Source organism: Callospermophilus lateralis, chromosome 12 (assembly GCF_048772815.1).
Source record: "Callospermophilus lateralis isolate mCalLat2 chromosome 12, mCalLat2.hap1, whole genome shotgun sequence".
Taxonomy (NCBI): Eukaryota; Metazoa; Chordata; class Mammalia; order Rodentia; family Sciuridae; genus Callospermophilus; species Callospermophilus lateralis.
In genome coordinates, this window is record NC_135316.1 from 110,900,206 (window position 1) to 110,919,618 (window position 19,413).

The following is a 19,413-nucleotide window of genomic DNA, read 5'->3' on the forward strand; positions in this document are numbered from 1 at the left end:
AGGGTGTTGTCAGTAGCAAAATGTGCACACTCACCTTCTGCCTATCGCTGCCACTGCTCAGGAGACAAGAAGTGACGTCATCCAGGAGCCACTGGAAGGCAAAGCCCCCAGGAACAGCGTCTGCTGCCACGGGGCCTCGTGCCTGCAGCAGCGCTCGGGCTTCAGGGAGTGACCCTTAACCCTCCAATGCTGCTCGTTTCCCCCAGAAACTCCCCTCAGGTCCCCTCCTCCAGGCCCCTTCTGCAGCCTGACTCCCAGGGATCACAAAGGCCACAGCCTCCCAGCTGTCACCTTCAAACCTGGTGGCACTGAAGAGACTCCCAAGTCTCATGAGGTTGTGATGGAAACAGCTCAAGTTTGAACAAAACGCACACCCTTGGCCTTTCCAGAACATTCTGGGGTCCCTAGAGCAGCCATCCTCGGACGTGAGGCTCGTGGGGAACGGGTGCTGGACCGCCCCAGGGCCTCAGATGCAGTAGATGTGGATTTTCGGACGTGTCTCCGGTGCTGCTGGTGACACTGTTGGGATACCCAGGGGCCACCTTAATGGCCCCTAGCAGGACTCTGTGGGAGCTTTCAGACTCTGGGCCCGGGTCAGGACCTGGGGTCCCACTTCCAAGGGCAGCGGAGGGCCCGGCAGCCATACTTCCTTGGGGACCTGGCTGGCTTCAGTGACCTGCCATGACACTGGAGCCTCCACTGTCCTCTGCCTCTGGCCTCTGTTGCTTCACGTTCTGTGCCTGTCCTTGTCTTCACAGGCCACTGGGATCAGAAAACCTGCTTCTCCGAGGAGCCACGCTCAAGAACACCGAGAAGATCTTTGGTAAATGTTTTAATTAGTAGTTGCTGGTCCCGCTTCTGAAAACAAGGCTGCTGTACACAGGGCTGGGGTGCTGTGTCCTTTACGGTGGCAGCTGTGCCTCACTGAGGACATTGTGCTGACGGGTGACAGCCACCCACAATGCCACACGCAAAACACAGGCCTGCTCACGAGGCACATGTGGTTTGTGACTCAGAAACAACGTCGTATCTGGGGAGGACCCCAACGGTCCTGCGGGAAGCTCTTGCACACCACGGGACTTTGCCAACTGCCCGGTTCTGGCAGGCTGTCCCGTTTCAGTCACATGAGATGACTGTTTAAATACACAAGTGTGCGCTGCTGCAGAGACCCTGACAGACGTCACTCTTCACCTGATGTTAAGGTGCACTCTCAAACTGCAGTTGTCCTCTGTGCAGGAAAGTCTTCGAAGACTCCCACGGTGACTCAGGGGCAGCCCCTTGTCTGGCACAATGAGAAGTGCCACTGTCTGGCCTGAGAGTCCATCCCACCAGGCCGTGTGGCCCGTGAGCAGGCCAATGCCTCTGTGCGTGGCCATCGCGTTACCCTTCTGCTTTCAGGTGTGGCTATCTACACAGGCATGGAGACCAAGATGGCCTTGAACTATCAGTCGAAATCCCAGAAGAGATCTGCCGTGGAAAAGTAAGGGTCGGGGCAAGGGTGACGGCTGTGCCATGGCCATGCTGTGGTCAGCCACTGGAGGCCAGACTGTCCCCTTGGCCTCGCTCCTCCGAGGTGCTGGAGGCAGTGTGGAGTAGCCCAGGGCTGACCACTCGGGGGGACTTGCTTATCTCTCTGTGAGGTAGAGGGCTCCCCTGCTTGGCCTGGCCTCAGCACCCGAGGCCCAGCAGGTGCACCTGCTCCTGGAGACCCCCTGAGTCCTAGCTCCCAGTGGGTTGTGGTGCCCCGCAGCTCCTTCCGCCAGGGAGAGACCTCCAGATGGAGGTCTGGACGTGGTTTTACTAAGGAGCCCTTAGCAGAGGCAGCTATCCCCCTTAGACAGGGAGGCCCTCCGGCCGGGTCAAGGTACTAGTGGATTTGCCAGAAGGCGTGGCTTGGAGTTCTGTTTTCTCTGCCCCTGGTAAAAGTGTGTCCCTCCTGGAGTGGACACCTGTGTGGCTTCTGAAGGCACTGGGTCTCTGTCTTCCATGGCTGCCTGGAGCAGAGGGAGACGGACTCGTCAAGGGAGGAGGCCTTTGCCCCCAGATGTCTGCATGTCTCAGGGGCCTTCAGAAGTGCATGGTGGGAACTGGGAAGGAGCCCTTCGACAAAGCTAGGCCTCTATGGGCCTGCAGTGCTCAGTGCCCCGCAGTGCTCAGTGCCCCACGGTGCTCAGTGCCCCACGGTGCTCAGTGCCCCGCAGTGCTCAGTGCCTCACAGTGCTCAGTGCCCCAATAGTGCTCAGGTGGCGTCCTCAGAAGTGGGATTGGGTGCAGCATCCCTCCTGCTGACCGTCTTCCTGTCCTAGACTCTTGGCCTTGTGGCCTCTGGATTCCAAGCTAGTGATGGTACAGTGTACACAGCTGGGCACTAACCGGGTACCTCCTTGGAAATACGGCCCGCATGGCCCGCTTGTCCCACCTTGTGTGGGAGAGGCCGGTGGAGCTCCCCCGTCGGCAGGCAGCCCACATGACTCTGGCGTGGCGTTGCAGGTCAATGAATGTGTTCCTCATCGTCTACCTCTGCATCCTGGTGAGCAAGGCGCTGGTCAACACTGTGCTCAAGTACGTGTGGCAGAGCGAGCCCTTCCGGGACGAGCCCTGGTATAACCAGAAGACCGAGTCGGAGAGGCAGCGGAACCTGGTATGGAGGATGCCCTCCTCAGGGCAGGGGTGGCCGTCAGGCTTGCTGCCGGCACATAGTGGGGGGTCCTTGCCATAGTGGGGCATCGACTCTGAGCCGTCCTCAGATGGTAGGAGCACACACCTGGGGCGCTGGTCCCCCTGGGAAATGTTCAGGACCATGCCCGAGAGGGCTTCCTGGGCTGCCGACCTGCCCAGTGCCCTGTGCTTGCAGGGTGCTCAGGAAATGCCTGCCAGTGATTTGGGGATAGATGGCACCTGCTGAGACAAGCACAGGGAGAAAGGGGCTCAGACTCCAGAGCAAGGTCGTGTGTAAACCTTGCCCCATGTGCTCACCCAGGCCTGTGGGCAGAGAGGGCAGAGCAGGGCCGTGTGCAAACCTCGTGCCGTGTCTTTGCTGTGTGCAACAGCCTGCCCTCCCCAAAACTAACCTGGGTGCACGCATGGAATAAAGCCGCATAGGTCGGTCCTTTTACCAGGCTCACGTCTCTGGCATCTCCTAGGTTTTCTCTTGGTGAGTTCTGTTGTTTGTCACGGATGTTCCAATCTGGTATCTCCGTCCCGTCAGCCTGTGTGGCGCCGTGTCCCTGGTGGCACGCTTGTGTTAACATCAAAGTCTGTCCCTGGCCTGGTGAGGATGCAACCAGGCGTGGCCTGCTGCCCAGCAGCCCTCACTGTGGACTTGGGCAGGCAGTCTGGCTCGCCTGCACCCTGCATGAGGCTTGGCCCTGGGGGACGTGGGTACTGAGGAGCTGTGTGCTCAGTTCCTCAGGGCCTTCACGGACTTCCTGGCCTTCATGGTGCTCTTCAACTACATCATCCCCGTGTCCATGTACGTCACTGTGGAGATGCAGAAGTTCCTTGGCTCCTACTTCATCAGCTGGGACGAGGACATGTTCGACGAGGAAACAGGAGAGGGGCCTCTGGTCAACACGTCCGACTTGAACGAGGAGCTGGGTCAGGTCAGTGTCGCCCGATTCTTCCTGGAGGGTTAGTGCTTTTCCCCTGTGTCCAGATGTGCAGGTGCAAGATGCCTGTGCTGTGGTCCCGCTGATGGTAGGTGAGCTGTCTCTATTGGGATTCATGCACGTCGGCTCTCCTGTGACCCGTGAGAGACGCGTGAGCTGGCATGGACTCTGTGTGGCCCTTGGTAGGGCTTTCATGTTCATAGCGTGTGCAAGGTCAGTTGTGTCAGCAGCCCTGGTTAGCCCATCCGTGACCTTGCTCATTCTGGGCCTTCATGGTGTGAGCTGAAGAACTGGGTGCCTCTCTAGAGATGAGCAGGTGGACGTGGGCATCCTCATAGCCCCATGCCTCACCCCTAGCATCGGGTCTGTACTCTGTGCCGTGCGGACGGCCCTGCCAGCTTGTGGCGCAGATCACACAAAGAAGTGGATGCGAGGTGTCCTCTGTGGAGTCTGGGAATGGCCACAGATGGGGTCACTGCCGCTGCCCCCTTACCCCCACAAGAGGTGCCAAGGTCTCCACAGTGTGAGGGCAAAGCTGCAGATCCGCAGCACTGCCCTGCATGGGAGAACCACAGGAAGGGGGTTCCTTCGTCCTCACTGGCCTCGCAGTGGCCTTCCCACAGCCCCAGTCTAGCCTTTCTGCTCTGTCACAATTTGGAGGTGGCCCAGGTAATTCACCGCCTTGTGTAATTCAGTAGCCTTAAAGCCCACTTTAGAATGGCAACTGCGTCCTGACCCCTCCCACCCCCAGGACCCCAGCAGAGGCTATTGATGGGTGGTTAGCCTCTGCCTGGGACCCTAGACGTGCCTCCTGTGAGGGGCACTGCCCTCAGAGGTGGGACTGTGCTCTGACGTCTAACTGGACGTTCCTATGGCTCCTCCTGTGAAGGGCGGGCCACTCTCTGATTGGACATTCATATGGCTCCTCCCACAAGGGGCGGGTCACTTTCTGATTGGACATTCCTATGGCTCCTCCCATGAGGGAGCAGGTCGCTGACTTATTGGACGTTCCAATGGCTCCTCCCGCGACGGGCAGGTCGCTGTCTCACTGGACGTTCCTCTGGCTGCTCCCGGGACGGGCCGGTCACTGTTGCTTCGGTGCTGCCCAGGTCTTAGCTCAGGGGTGAGCTCTTCGCCTCTGGAGTCCCGTATCCTGTTTCATATGTTCCTGAGAAATTCGGTGGCAGAGTTTTTTCTGTGGGAAGAGGAACATCGAGCCGTGCCCAGGGCTGCAGGTCTCTCCTCCCTCCTGGAGTCTGTTGGGATGGGATCACGGTCCTGTCTGGTTCTGAGCAAAACCAGCTGCAGCAGGAGGCATAGAGTGTGGGCCCCGAGGTCAGAACTGAGGGGCAGGTTGAGAGTGAGGGTCTTCCCCGATGGCCAGGTTACAGTGTCACTTTCACAGCAGACTGAGATGGGTGTTTAGCAGTGAGGCAGAACCGGCTCCCACCCTCCCAGTGCCTGTGTGTGTTTCCTTAGAGGTCAGCGCTGCCGCCTGCATTTCACCAGTGCAAGACTGAGGCTCAAAAGCCTGACCCAGCACCTTGGTGCTGCCCTGAACACAGGCCCCTCGGGTCATGCTGCAGGCTGTGGAGTCAGATACCACCTGCAGTGCAGCTCCCCTCTGCAGGGGGCCAGGTAGAGGGTGGACCCAGGGTGTGGGGACGGCAGGTCTTACCATTTTCTTGCCCCTTTCACCCTTGCCAAGGCAGCCTTGGGGTTTAGCAGTACTTTAATCTGAATTCCATGAAATCACATGGGAAGCATGTGGGAGGTCTGCCCACCTTAGGGGGCTTGGGTAAGTCGGGGTGCAGCGGACACGCCCACGGCTCTACATCTATCTGGGGCAAGCCATGCGATGTTTGTATCTTGCCAGACTGTCACCTGGGCCAGGGTGACACGGCCACAGGTCTGGGTGGCGTCTGAGGGTGTGTGCCTCACCCGCAGGTGGAGTACATCTTCACGGACAAGACGGGCACACTCACAGAGAACAACATGGCGTTCAAAGAGTGCTGCATCGAGGGTCAGGTCTACGTGCCCCACGTCATCTGCAACGGGCAGGTCCTGCCCGACTCCTCTGGCATCGACATGATTGACTCTTCCCCGGGCGTCAGTGGGAGGGTAGGTTCTGGCCCACTGTAGGCAGGAACGTGTCACCATGCTAGGCACATGTGTGCGAGGTGGTCTCCCCTCTAGAAAGTGTGCCTCTCACTGGAGCATCTGGGAGAGGCAGGACCCCGTGGGACTTCAGTGAGGTTCTGGTCAGATGCTGCTGTGCTGCCGGTGTCCCCTGGGGGACGACAAGCGGTGATTCCATGCTAGGACCTTGGAATCCCTGAACAGGCAGGGCAGACGGTATTCAGAGAGCAGTGAGCACACAGAGTGCACAGACAGGCACACTCCTGAAGATGCACACGTGTACATGCTCACACCCACCCTCCGAGTGGCAGCATGGGAGTGGGGGTGTGTCCTGCCGGGCGCCTCCTGTTCTGGGCAGCTGTGAGCCATGGACTTCCCCTGGCCGTGTTTTCACAGGAGCGGGAGGAGCTCTTTTTCCGGGCCCTCTGTCTCTGCCACACTGTGCAGGTGAAAGATGACGACCAGGTGGACGGCCCCAGGAAGTCACCGGACTCAGGGAAGTCCTGCGTGTACATATCATCCTCGCCTGACGAGGTGGCGCTGGTGGAAGGCATCCAGAGGTGGGTCTGGGCCACCGCGGGGTGGGGCTCAGCTGAGCGGCAAGATCCGCTGTGGGCAGTCCCCGGTCCCTCGCCCCCTGTCCTGGTCGCCACCCGTCCCCATGAGTCCTGAGCTCCTGGGCTGAGCAGCAGCTGCCTATGGCCTCAGGCCCCTCTGGGCCCCGTACCTCGGGGGCCTCATAGAGAAGCTGCATGAGAGTCCTCATGGCGTCATTCACGCGGCTCCCCCATCTGCAGTATGTCAGAGGGACAGTCCTGGTCAGGCTCCTGAGGACGGAGCCACCCCCATCCCCTCTAGCGTTGGTCTCCTCCTAGACTCAGGAACCAAGGCCTAGCGGCAGTTTCCCCTAAACCACAGGGCTTGGTGGGTGACATGGGTGCTGGGGCCCTGCCTGCTGGCTGCCTGTGCATCTCGTACCCCACCAGAGGGACTGGAGTGGTCTTGATGCCGGTCGGAGTCGGCGTTTCACACCAGCACTGGCAATGCTGGAAACGTTCCCTTCGCGCCCCACAGTTTCAAACCGGGCAAGTCGTTCTGGATTTTCCTGGCTTGGGAGTCAGGTGACTCTCAGGTCCCCTCTGTGCTGCCTATGACGTGGGTTAATCCCAAGACTGAAGGAGCAACAAGGAGAAGGGTCAGCGCTTTTTGTCGAGCAGCGTCCTGCTGCCTCTAAGTCGGCATCTTTCTCCTGTGCGATGCTGTCACTGTGGGCTTCCGAAGCCCCCAAGCCCACTCCCACTGGGTGGGACCACTCAGAGCTGATCTAGCTCTTCTGGGAGGTGCTCAGGACTGAGCCGCACTCCAGGCAGACCGTCGAGGCCAGAGCACCCCTGTCCTGTCCTTCAGCACAGGCTCCCATGGGGTAGGCAGGCCCACTGCCCGACTCCTGGCCCTGCCCACCATGATGGCTGGCACTGGTGTCCATCTGTCAGCCCCAAGGCCAGGCCTTCTTCCTCCCTCTCCGGCAGGTGCCTGGAATGGTGCTGCGCTCTCAGCCGTGGGAGAGGGTATTGCTGGGATCACATGGCGTGAGCAGCACCCTGGCCTGGTGTCCTATCAATCAAATGTGAGGGCTGTCTGGGGACGACTGCCTGCTGTGGTACTGCTGTGCAGAGCACCCCGTGTGACAAGGGCAGATGCCTGCTCTTGCAGACCTGCCTCAAGTCCAGGGCTGAGCACCGGCCTCTGGGGGTGGGCTTTCTCCTGCATCCAGAAGGTGAAGCACAGGGGGCGAGTGGGAGAGGGACAGGTGCACGTCACAGGCTTGACACAGGCCAGTCACTGTGAGCTTGGAGCCTGCTGGTCTCGTCCCCCCTCCTCACTGCAGCATGGGGAGGGGTCTCCCACCCAGGAACCTTGGGGACAGCTTCCAAGGTCCTCTGGGTCCCGACGTCGTACTCCCTATGAGCAACAGTGAGCAAGCCTGTGAGCGTCCAGTAGACGTGTGCAGAGACAGGGTGGGGAGCCTCGGCACCCACAGGAGCCTGGGTCACGGGGGGGGATGTGCGTCCGGGGAGCGCTGGCCGGGGTGGGACTGACTCCTTCTCCCACCTGGCTTTGAAGTGCAGTTCACAGCCTGCTCCCCACAGCATTTCTCCTTCCCCAGGAAAGCTGTGCTCGGTGGGGAGGGACCGCGCCCGCTCACTGGTCTGCCTCTCGCCCGCAGGCTGGGCTTCACATACCTGCGGCTGAAGGACAACTACATGGAGATTCTCAACAGGAACGATGACATCGAGAGGTGAGGTGCTGCGCGGCCATGAGGAGGGGCTGCGGGGTCTGTCATTCAGAAAAATGTCCCCCCATGGGTGCCCTGATTTCCAAGAACCTCCGGAGCCCTGTGAGACAGGACAGTGGGAGGAAAGAGGGCCTTGTCGGCGCAGGGCATGTCCCCAGGGGCTTCCTGGAGGGGTGGCTAGGGTCTGTCAGGGAAGGTTCTTCTCTGTGCCAGTCCCTCTCCAGCACGGTGACAGGACACCCGAGGAAGTCGGCGAAAGGGGAAAGAGCGCCCTTGGCCCCTGCTCCGAGAGGTTTCAGTCCGCGGTCGCCTGGCCCTCTCGTTTCTGGGATGTGTAAGGCAGTCCATCATGGCGCCTCCACATGGTGGCGCAGAGCTGCCGCCTCATGGTGGCCAGGAAGCAGGGAGCGAGAGGAGGGGGCGGGGACAAGACATCCCCTTCCAGGGTGCACCCCCAGTGACCTCCTCTTCCAGCTAGGCCCCGAAGGTTTGCATCACTCCTGGTAGACCACCAGCTGGGGGCCAGCTACAGAAATCCTCAGGGCTTCTAGAACCTTCCAACCTCCTCCGGCCTCCCTGCTGAGGCAGCAGCCCCTGGTCTTGGAGCATAGAGTCCTCCCAAGTACGCAGCTCTGCTGTAGAAAGGCCAGCTGATGCCCAGGGGCAGTCTCGGCATCAAAGAGCTCACTCCGGAGGCAGAAGTCACATCTTGAGTTCTGACTCGGAGGCCGCTGGTGTTCCTTCTTAGGAATGGCATAAATGGACACAGGCTAAGACAGGTTGGAAAGAACATGGGATGTGGTGGTGATGGCCTCCAACAGTCTTAGTTTTAAATAAAAAATAAGTTCATGGACAACTGGGAATGGGTGAGCCTCTCGGCCTGGGTGGGCTCCTCCCTGCAGACCCAGACCTCTGGGCCCAGGGCTCCCTGTGGGCAGGGGAAAGCCAGAACCCTCAGCGCTCGCCCAACTGCGGGTGCCCAAGTGTGTCTCAGTTCTTGAATGGCCATTGTTGAGGGAGGAGGTTCCCACCTGCTTTCTGCCTGGTCTTGGCTTCCACGTGGGCAGGCAGTGAGGTCACTGCAGAGACCAGGACCCACCCTGCAGTACGCTGAGGACCCAGGGCATCTGCACAGCCACAGGGTGCAGCCTCTCCCCAGCCTCCTGCTGGCCCCAGCCTAAGGGGTTGTGGACAGTTTTCAGTAGCCCAAGTGCCCACGGTGGTCAGTCCTCTCTGAGGCAGGGGCCTCGGAGCTGGACTCGGTCAGCATCCCCCCAAGCACCAGGACAGTGCAGAGCAGAGCTGGGTGCCTGGCGTCCAGAGCTCAGGTGGCACCTGTGAGGCTTGGAGGGCGCGGAGAGTAGAGGATGCTGCCGTCCTGGTGTGGAGTTGGTGGCCCTCCGTGCTCGGCAGCTCATGTCAGACCCAAAAAAGAGTGAGAGTCCTTTTTTTCAGGTTTGAATTGCTGGAGATTCTGAGTTTTGACTCTGTGAGAAGGAGAATGAGTGTCATCGTCAGAGCCGCCACAGGTAGGGGCTTCTCTTGGCTTCTCAGATGGTGCGGGGCGGTTTTGTTTTTCCAGTAGCTGGACTCTGGCAGCTCTGAGGACCGGAGCCAGGCCATTGTCCTGCTGGGTGTGGGTGAACTCCCACCCTGTCCAGGGAAGCCTGCCTCCCTGAGCGGGAGGCCCGAGTGCAGCCACACCCATGCACGTCCTCCGAGCGTCTCCTGGTGTCCACAGACCAGGGAGAACATGCCCCTTGGCGCTCACTCGCTCACGGGTGCCCGAGTGTGTTTCAGCTCTCGAACACCCGCTGTTGGGGAAGGAAGGTGTTCCGGTGGTGACACACACGTCACTGAGCTGTGTGCTCTGCTGGGCAGAGGGTCTCACGAGCCCCAGGCTCAGGCTCTGCCTCAGGGTTCTGGATGGAGGACGAGGTGGGGTCAGACCCTCTGACTGTGTGACCTTGGTGACCTCTGGGCGCTCAGCATTTGTGGTGTTTGGCTCGTGTCCCTGCTCAGCCCAGGGCTGTTCGTGGCACCTCAGCTCCTCCTGCTTCTGGAAGGTTCCTGAGCCTTGGCTGGCCCCTCCACCGTCTGGCAGAGCCCATGAGGCCCCCCTCACTGTCCCCAAGGAGGCTCCCTTGGAGTCCCACTGTTAGCAGCCTGCAGCCTGGCACCTGGGCCCTGCCAGCTCCAGCCCCTGCCCCTAGTGCAGCACACCCTGTGCCCCCGCTGCAGGGGACTGGAGAGGGTCATCCACACCCCTGTCCAGGCCCTGCACCACCATCCCAGCCGTCGTCAGCAGCCCAGCCTCAGTGTCCACCGCCGTCCCCACAGGCCCAGGCGCTGCCCAGCATGGGCTTGCCCTCCTGCGTGCACATCCAGAATGGCTCAGTGCTGCCTGGCCAGCGACAACGGCCTCCTCAGTCGCACTCCTCCCTGTGTGGCCCCATGGTGACACGCTGGACGTGGCCCTGCATTGGAGCCTCTGCCTCTGGCCCAGTCCTGAAAGAGGCAGCGTGTGCCCCACCCAGCAGGGCACTCCCTGCCCCTGCCCCTGCCCCCTGCAGAGCCCTGGGGAGATGGGGCCAGTCCACTCACCATGCAGCTCAGAGCAGCACCTCGAGAGCTGGGGACCTTGCTGTTTCCTAAACTAGGCAACACCAGGCTGGTCCCTCTCTGGGCAAATGCCAGGTCAGTCACCAAACAGTGCTGCTGCCCTGGATCTGCCCAGTCCAGCCTCGGGGAATTCCTTGTTGGCCAGGTTCCTCTGCTGGTGCTGAGACCTCTTGTCTGTGTGAAGCAGCAGGGGATCACCTGGGCAGAGCTGTCCTGAGGTCCTGGCTGAGAGCAGCCATCCTTATCTTCCCCTGGAGACTGCCAAGGACAGCAGAGGGTATGGAGAGCACGTTTAGCAGCGTCCCCTCCAGAGACCACTGAGGACGGTGGGGGTTGCTTAGAGCACATTTAGCAGTGTCCCGAGTTGCTGTCCAAGAACAGAGCTCCCTGTGTTGGGTGGGCAGCCTCGGGAGGACACTGTGGCTGCTGGGGACCTGGCTGTGTATCTCAACCCACTGAGTCCCACAGCACCTACCCCGAGATGGGTCACGACATGAGGGAGAAGAGCAGGCGCCACCTGCAGGATTTGCACCAAAGTCATGGGACACGTAGCAGCCTCTGTAGACATTGCCGTGACACACAGAGAAGCGGGCTTTACCACCTGGCAGTGGTCTCAGGCCTGGTGTCCTGCTGAGGCATTCCAGTGGTGGAAAGCGGTGCAGGGCCCCCGTGTCGGGATGAAATTCAACCTTGGTGGTTTTCTCTTCTTATTTCTTATTTCATAGGAGAAATCTATCTGTTTTGCAAAGGAGCGGATTCTTCCATATTTCCCAGGGTGACGGAAGGCAGAGTGGACCAGATCCGAGCCAGGGTGGAGCGCAATGCAGTGGTGAGACCAGTGAGGACAGGCGGCCCAAGGTGGCCCTCTGCCCAGGGAGGGCTCCTTTCTTTCCATTGGTGCCTGGGATCTGGGAATCTGGTGGCAGTTCCTCGAGGTGGCGGGCCACATTCTTATAGCCCATCTCCCCAGGAGGAAGGAGCAGGTGGGACAGCCGTGGCCTGGAAATCTCTACTCCTGGTCCAGAAATCTCTTTCTGCTCCTAGTTTATAAAGCCCCAGACACACACAGACACGTCTCCATACAGCTGCATCCACCTTCTGCCAGAGGGTTGCTAAAGGGTGTCTTCCAGCACCCGCTGGGCTTCATTGCACTTATTAGGGCAAAACCTTAAAACCCTGCTGCTGACTGAAGTCTGTGTGTCTGTGTGCACACGAGTCTGCGTGTGCCTGCATGTGTAGTGTGTGTGTCTGTGTTTCTGCATGTGCCTGCGATTGTTTCTGAGTGTGTGCGCATCTGCATGTGTGTGCACATGTGTCTGTGTATTTGTCTGCTTATGTGTATGTGTGTATGCACGTGTGTATGCATGTGTGTCTGTGTGCGCATGTCTCTTCGTGTGTGTGCACGAATGCGCATGTGTGTGTCTCTGTGTCTGTGTGCGTGCGCGCATGTGTCTCTGTATGTCTCTGTGTCTGTGTATATCTGTGTGTGTGTGTCTGTGTGCGTGTGCATATGTGTGTGTGTCTTCGTGTGTCTCTGTGTGTGTGTCTGTGTGTCTGTGTGCGTGCATGCACCTCTGCCTTCTCCTGCCAGGGTCCGCTCTGGCTTCTACGGCACTAGCTGTTTTGAGGGTTGTCCACGTGGGTGCACATGTGTCTTCGTGTGTGTCTGTGTGTCTGCATGTGTGCGCATGTGTCTCTGTGTGTCCGTGTGTCTGTGTGTCTGTGTGCGGGCGTGCACCTCTGCTTTCTGCCAAGGTCCCCCCCTGGCTTCTACAGCACTAGCTGTTTTGAGGGTTGTCCACGTGGGTACACGTGTGTCTTCGTGTGTGCATGTGTGTCTGCGTGTGTGCACATGTGTCTCTGTGTGTCTTTGTGTCTGTGTGTCTGTGTGCGGGCATGCACCTCTGCCTTCTCCTGCCAGGGTCCTTCTGGATTCTGCGGCACTAGCTGTTTGGAGGGTTGTCCACGTGGGTGCATGTGTGTCTGCGTGTCTGTGTGTGTTGTGTGGGTGTGCACCTCTGCCTTCTCCTGCCAGGGTCCCTCTGGATTCTGCAGCACTAGCTGTTTGGAGGGTTGTCCACGTGGGTGGGTGTTTGCTGGTCTGCCGTGGTTTCCGTGGAGCTGGCAGCATGGGTGGGTGGACCATGCTTCAGACAGTCTCCACTCCGGGGTTGTTGAAGTCAGCTGCAGTGGACTGCGGGGTTTGGGCAGCTGGAGAGGCCAGATGGCATGGTGGCCCTTCATCTGTGCATGGCTGGCCTGCTGCCTGGGCTCTGGAGCTTCCTCAGCTCGGGGAGCTCAAGTGACTGTCCATGGTCATTCTTCTGGTATTCCTGCTCCCACTGAGCGGTTCCTGTGTGGTCAGCTGCCACCTGTCTCTCTGCAGCTTTCTGAGGCTTTTCCTTAAAATCCTCCAGCTGTTTCACCCCAGTTTCTGCCCTGTCTAGTCTGCCGCACCGTGTCCCCAGGGCACCCTTCCTGCAGACGGCAACTGCCCAGGTCTAGCGGTGTGCCCGGGCGTGGCCATGGCCTGTGCCTTCCTCAGCCAGCGGTGTGCCTGGTTGGCCTGGAGGCTGCTGTTCCTGCAGACCTCGAGTCTTGTGGAGCCGGTTCCCAGGAGAGTGCTGCTTCCTTCAGTTGGTGCCGTCTTGTGATGTGATGGTGGGTCCAGTGTGGCACTTGGGCCAGTGACCGCTGTGAGCTCTTGGGGTCGAGCTGTGCCACCCTTCCTGACAGCTCCTTCCTGGCCTCTGGGCATCTCCTCTGCTGGGCACCTGAGGGCCTTGAAGCCCCCTGGTTGCTAATGTTATTTTTAAATAATGGCAGATTGACAGGAAATGACAATGATCAAGCAAGTGCAGGGGCCCTTGTGTCTTCTGAGTCCCATCATCCAGCTCTCCTCTGTGGTCTGTGCTTGGCGTCACGTCCAGGAGACGTCATGGAGCCCGGAGTCGGGAGGCCGCCTGCTCTTCCTCCGGGTTCCGCAGCTTAGCTCCTGGGCTCGGGCTCCGCTGCTCTTTGGTTGGCCTCGGGGGCGGCGACAGGCCAGCCTTGCTCTCTCGCAGGTGTCGGTCTTGCAGCCCCTTGGTGGCGGCCGGTTCTTTCCCCAGCACGGTCCTGGTGCCTTGTCAGAATTGCCAGCCGGGTGTGCTGGCCCCGTGTTCTGCCCGCCCCACTCCAGGTGTGGTCATGGCCCTGCGTCCTGGTGTCGTGCTGGCTGACCAGAGCAGGAGAGCTGGTTGGCCTTTGCAAGGTCCTTCAGGGGCCAGTTGAGATGCACACGAATCTCAGCTGGGCTTTTCCACCCTAGGGCTCCTTGTGGGGTCACACTGACCTGAGGTGGCCCTGGGCAGCACTGTCACCAGCAGTGCTGGGACGTGGTCTGTGAACACAGGTGTCCCGTTGAGTTGGGTCTTGAGTGATTTCGTTCAGCCCTCCACCTCTGGCTGAGCGCAGAGCCGAGGGTTCTGCTTCCTGATGTCACTCCGGGGGTTGCCTTGGTCTCCCCTTGTGTTGTCTGGGGAGTGGTGTCTCTGCCGGCTGGGGTCTGTCTTTGTGGGGCCACGTCATCTGCAGAGAGGGTCCTTAGGCACCCTTCTTCATGGGCGTCCCCCTGTTAATGCCTGGTTGCTCTGATGGGAACTTCTTATGCCACGAGGAGAGATGGCCAGGTAGGCCACTTCTGTTCCTGACTTGGGGAAGTGCTGTCTTGGCCTCCATGTGACGTCTGCCGTGGGTTTTCTCCATGGCTTCTGCCGTGCTGAGTAGGCACCTGCGATCCTGCTGGGAAAGGCGCAGGGTTCTGGTCAGCTGCCTGTCTGCGTCCCTCGAATGCTGGCCTGGCTCTACTGCTTCTGCCAGGCCTTGTACTGCGGGGAGTGGATTTCCAGTGCTGAGCTCCTCAGTCTCCTGGGGGAGCCCCTGTCCCTGCCTGTCCCATCCGGCTTGCTGGTGAGGACATTGGTGTCCGTGTTGCCAGGGGATCTGGTCCTGTCGTTTTCTGGTGGTGTTGGCCTGGCCCGTGTTACCCCGTCCGCATGCCTGTGTGTGCACTATGTGGGTTTCACTGGCCCTTGGCAGGAAGAACAGAGAGGCTTCACTTCTGCTCCCTGCAGCCATGTGAGGAAGTCCCGTCTGCTTTGAGAAGCAAGGACCTCTGTGTGCCCTCACGCCAGCTCTGTGCTGTGGGCAACTCGGGATGATTCTCCTTTAAAGCTGTTCTCTTGTCCTGGGGTTTTCCACTTGTGAACGAAGCCTTCACCGTGTGCTCCTTGGGCTCCACTCCTCTACTCGCAGACCCACGAGTTCTTGGTGAAGTAGGACATGGTCCAGCAGCCACAGCCAGGGGAGGGGCAGGTGCACATGGCTGGGGCACCAGGCAGCATGTGTGGGTGTGGAAGCCGGGGTTAGTACAGCTCTGGCTTCTTGCTCGACCCCTTGGAGCAGGAGACCATGTCTGGAGGGTGCACAGGAACAGAGTTCTGGAAGGTTCCTGGAGAACACAGCTTCACACACCCAGGTCCCTTTGCTCTCAGGTCTATGGGAGGTCTCTTGGGCCCCTCGCTCTCAAGTGCTCAGGGAGATGAGCGCTGTCAGTCCGATGAGGTGCCCTTGAGCTAGACCCGGAGGTCAGAGGCATGAGGAGACTGAGTGCCCCAGAGTTGCGGGGAGCTTCCACACATACTGGGAAGTCCGTTCTAGACCACAAAGACCAGGTGTCTCCTGGAAGGCGAAATGCTCATGCAGGAGTTGAGGCTGGTGGGCAGCCTTCCCCTTGGCAAGCTCCCAAGTGAGACAAGTCTACTTCAGAAATGCCACTTGGTGTTTACCACAGAATTGCAAGTTGTTATCCTAGAAAGGTTTGACTTAAGCAATGCATTCATCAGAGAATAGGAGGGAAGTCTCTTTTGGGGTGATAACCCTGGCGATTCCTGCTCACGACCTGTGTGGGGCGGGAGTAGGTGTGGGCCAACTGGAAATAAAGGCTGGGAAGTAATATTAAGAAATAAACACAGGGGCGGGGCGGGGGCCAGCAATGGCGCGCTTGTCTGGCATGTGTGAGGCACTGGGTTCAATTCTCAGCACCACATATAAAAAAATAAATGTCTATCAACAACTAAAAAGATATTAAGGAAAAGAAATACACACAAAATATGAGAAATGTGTTTATATTCACTGACGGGTGGACAAGCCCTTTGGGCACTGACGGGTGAATGAGCCCTTGGTCTGATCCTGACGAGGAAGAGGCCCACAAATGCTTTGTTTAGAGTGGAACCCACCAGAAGGAGCCAGTGAGGAGCTTCTTCAGGAAACAGGATGAGTGGGGAAGACGGGTTGTTTGGGGCTTGGTAGTCACGCCCATGTCCTGGCGGCTGCATTGGAACCCAGGGATGTGAGCTAAGGCAGGGCACAGCTGACCTGGACTTTCTGGGACCAGGGAGTTTCACCCAGGAGTTCCCAGGAAGCAGCCTCCCCACCTTACGGCGGCTCAGACAAACCCGTGGTTCACACACGGCTTCCGGCAGCTGGTGTTCCAGGCTTCCTCGATGGGAATTTGTGATTCGAGATGATGCCCCGGACTCTACGTGGTCAGGAATAGTCCAGCTGTGTAGGACTGACCCTCACTGGTTGGCCTGTCCTCCTAACTAGAACGTGGGCGTCAGGAGGGCCCCTGCGTGCTCAGCGCAGCCCCAGCCCTCCTGACGCTGCCGTGTGGTCTGCAGGAGGGACTCCGCACGCTGTGTGTGGCCTACAAGAGCATGGCCCCCGAGGAGTACGAGGGCGCCTGCAGACTGCTGCAGGCCGCCAAGGTGGCCCTCCAGGACCGGGAGAAGAAGCTCGCAGAGGCCTACGAGCAGATCGAGAGGGACCTCATCCTGCTTGGTGCCACGGCGGTGGAGGACAGGTAAAGGCACACACCTGCCCACCCCAGGCCCGCGACGCAGTGGGCGGCCAGGGTGGGTGAACGTCCTGGGGGCTGTGGCCAGAGGCCACTTTGCTGTCCAGAAACAAGGGGGCTGAAGCACACTTCTCAGAAAGCCCATTAGGGATCATCAAGGTCCAGGTTTCCGTGGTCCTCCAGGGTCAGCGAGGGGCCTCGGCTGAGCTTGCTAATGTGTTCCCTCCCCTCCCTCCCCTCCCTCCCCTCCCTCCCCCTCAACATATTTCTCATTGCCTTTTGAAGAAGCTTAGGATAGCCCGGGACTGTCGCAGGGCCTAGTGATCGTGACTGGTGGATAGCGCCAATCACAGGTCTTCCAGCCTCCACAGTGGACAGTGAGGAGTAGGCCTTCCTAGGGCTGCAAGCACAGCAGGACGGCCAGGGGTTCTGCTGGGGGAGCAAAGCCAGGGCCCCAGCTGCTGCTCACCGCTGCTGCTCGTGGTGAGGAGAAAGTCCTCGGGGCTGACCTCCATGTTCCGGAGCCTTCTGTGAACACTTCACGGGCTCCTTCTGACGGGAGCGTGGTGCAGCACAGAGCTGTGGCTGGCTGTGTGCCTGTGCACTGTGCAGTGGGGACCCAGGCCTCCGCGGGAGACCCACCCTGCGGCAGGCAGGCTTTAGCAAGCCAGGACCGTGGGGCGCCGGTGGCCCTGTGCCCGGGAAGGGGAGGGATGCTCAGCTGGACAGGTGGTCACAAGGCAGCCATAGAGCAGGTGCACGGAGCCTGGGGGTGGACGGTCAGCGTGGCTGATGTTGGGACATGGAGATGGAGAGGTGACCCCTGGGGCACAGGGGATGAGTGGCTGTGAAGAGATGGCAGTTGATCACAAGTGATCTCTTTGAAACACCAGCCAACACTTGCAAACCTCTCTGGGACTCATTCCTCCCGCCCCTCCGCCAATTTAAATAATTATAAATACTTATTATTAGAGGGTTTTGGGGTTGTTTGTTTGTTTGTTTGTTTGTTTGTTTGCTTTCTGTGATTTGTGATTGTGTGACCTGGACAGTCCTGTTCAGGAAATTCCTCCCAGAGTCCAGGCATGTCGCTGCACTTCACCTGAGCCCAGACCCCCACCCGCATTGTGTGGGAGCAGTGTGTGTTGTCCCACCTCCAACAATCAGGGCTCTCAGACCTGGAGGGGACGGCAGGCACTGGGTGGGACACTCGTGGCTGTGACCCCACCAGCACCCACAGACTGGCGCAGGCTGACAGTGTCAGCAGAGTGTCCTCGCAGTGAGCCTCGGCCAGCTGGCAGGAGGGAGGCGGTGCAGCCCGACCCCATGGTCCATGGTAGACAGGAAGGGAAGCCCCCACGTGCGTCAGAGGGCATCTGGCCTATAGACACGGCCAGCACCCTCAGGACGTGGTGTGACTTGGGTTTGGGGTTCCAGTTTGGTAAAAGGCAGTCAGACAGAGCAGGTTGTAGCAAAAGAACTGAAGTGACTCCTGCGACCACCCCACGCCCCGTTTACCTGCGAGAGACCATTCCCCATGGGCCACGAGGATTCCTCACAGTGCTTGCTGCCCTGTCCACGTGGTGGGTTTCAGCTGGACAGAACTGGAGGTTGGCCAGTGGCGACAGTGTTTGGACGCTCCGTCTGGCCTGTCTGCTGGTGTCACGAAGCGCCATGAATGCCGCGGTGAGATGGCCGGCAGCCGCCTCGTGCTTGGATTCTGCAGCTCATCCCTCTGCAGCCTCAGCTCCTGAAGCCTCTCCCTGGCCTTTGTGTTCTGGGGCCCACCTGCTGGTTTCCCCCACAGGCTGCAGGAGAAAGCAGCGGACACCATTGAGGCGCTGCAGAAGGCAGGCATCAAGGTCTGGGTGCTCACCGGGGACAAGATGGAGACGGCTGCAGCCACCTGCTACGCCTGCAAGCTCTTCCGGAGGAACACGCAGCTGCTCGAGCTCACCACCAAGCGGATCGAGGAGCAGAGTCTGCATGACGTCCTGTTCGAGCTGAGCAAAACCGTCCTGCGCTGCAGCGGGAGCCTGACCAGGGACAGCTTCTCAGGGTGGGTGGCCTCCTGCCCAGCCTGCACTGGCAAGTCCTGGGTCTCCTCATCCTGACAGGGACCTGGGTCTCCTGAGGGCACGAGCACCAGGCCTCCTGGTCAGGCTGAACTTGGGACTGAGCCATGGACCTCCCAGTCGGGGACTGCGACATGTCTCCCTGCTCCTCTGTGTGGAGGTGCAGGTGCAGACTGTGGCAGGGTTGAGGGTACGGGAAGGCAGGTTGAGCAAGTGTTCTTTTCTTCTTCTGTTTTTAAAGTGTTTTCATTGGGATGATTCTTGACTGCTTCTAAGACTCAGGGGCTCTGCGGCAGATGCCAGAGAGAGCATCCAGGCAGGCCGGGGTATCAATAATGCAGGTGGTCTGTCTGGGGCGAGGCAGCGTGCTGGGATGTCCGGCAGTCTGACAGACAGTGCACAGGGCTGCCCTGCTGGCCTGCGGCCGTCCTCTGAGATGGGGCTCGTTCAGCTGGTTTTAGACTCCCATTAGTGTGGGCAGAGCATGCGAGCTCTCATCAAAGGCAGATTTTAAATTATTCATAGATAGACGAGGATAGTTCTCTGTGCCTGAGATGCTTTTGGGGATTGGGGGTATTTGTCATTTTGAAGGCTGACAAAGAGAGTGTCACCCCTGTTCTCATCAGCTTGGGTTACTGGGCAGGGAGCCTGTGGCTGTGAGCTGTACACACAGACGGGGTTCAGGAATCTGGACCCAGGGTAGGCTGACAGACAGAGGCCCTGTTCCCAGAGCTTCCCATGAAGCACAGAAACGTGTGCTGTGGCTCTGTCTGAGGA

The 19,413-nt window shown here is 59.4% G+C and overlaps 1 protein-coding gene across 6 annotated transcripts in view; it reads left to right on the forward strand.

Moving 5' to 3' along the window:
* Atp11a (ATPase phospholipid transporting 11A) overlaps window positions 1-19,413 on the forward strand; it is a 105,150-nt gene that overhangs the window by 64,564 nt on the left and 21,173 nt on the right. For all 6 annotated transcript variants that reach the window (XR_013092890.2, XM_076872587.2, XM_076872589.2 and 3 more), the window contains exons 9-19: window positions 759-823; window positions 1,399-1,480; window positions 2,491-2,641; window positions 3,405-3,602; window positions 5,556-5,729; window positions 6,144-6,307; window positions 7,975-8,046; window positions 9,499-9,572; window positions 11,391-11,494; window positions 16,389-16,570; window positions 18,369-18,620. Coding sequence is in view for 5 of the 6 variants with exons in the window: in XM_076872587.2 (XP_076728702.1) it covers window positions 759-823; window positions 1,399-1,480; window positions 2,491-2,641; window positions 3,405-3,602; window positions 5,556-5,729; window positions 6,144-6,307; window positions 7,975-8,046; window positions 9,499-9,572; window positions 11,391-11,494; window positions 16,389-16,570; window positions 18,369-18,620 (1,518 nt within the window). In the remaining variant the exon portion in view is untranslated. The remainder of the gene's footprint in view (window positions 1-758; window positions 824-1,398; window positions 1,481-2,490; window positions 2,642-3,404; window positions 3,603-5,555; window positions 5,730-6,143; window positions 6,308-7,974; window positions 8,047-9,498; window positions 9,573-11,390; window positions 11,495-16,388; window positions 16,571-18,368; window positions 18,621-19,413) is intronic.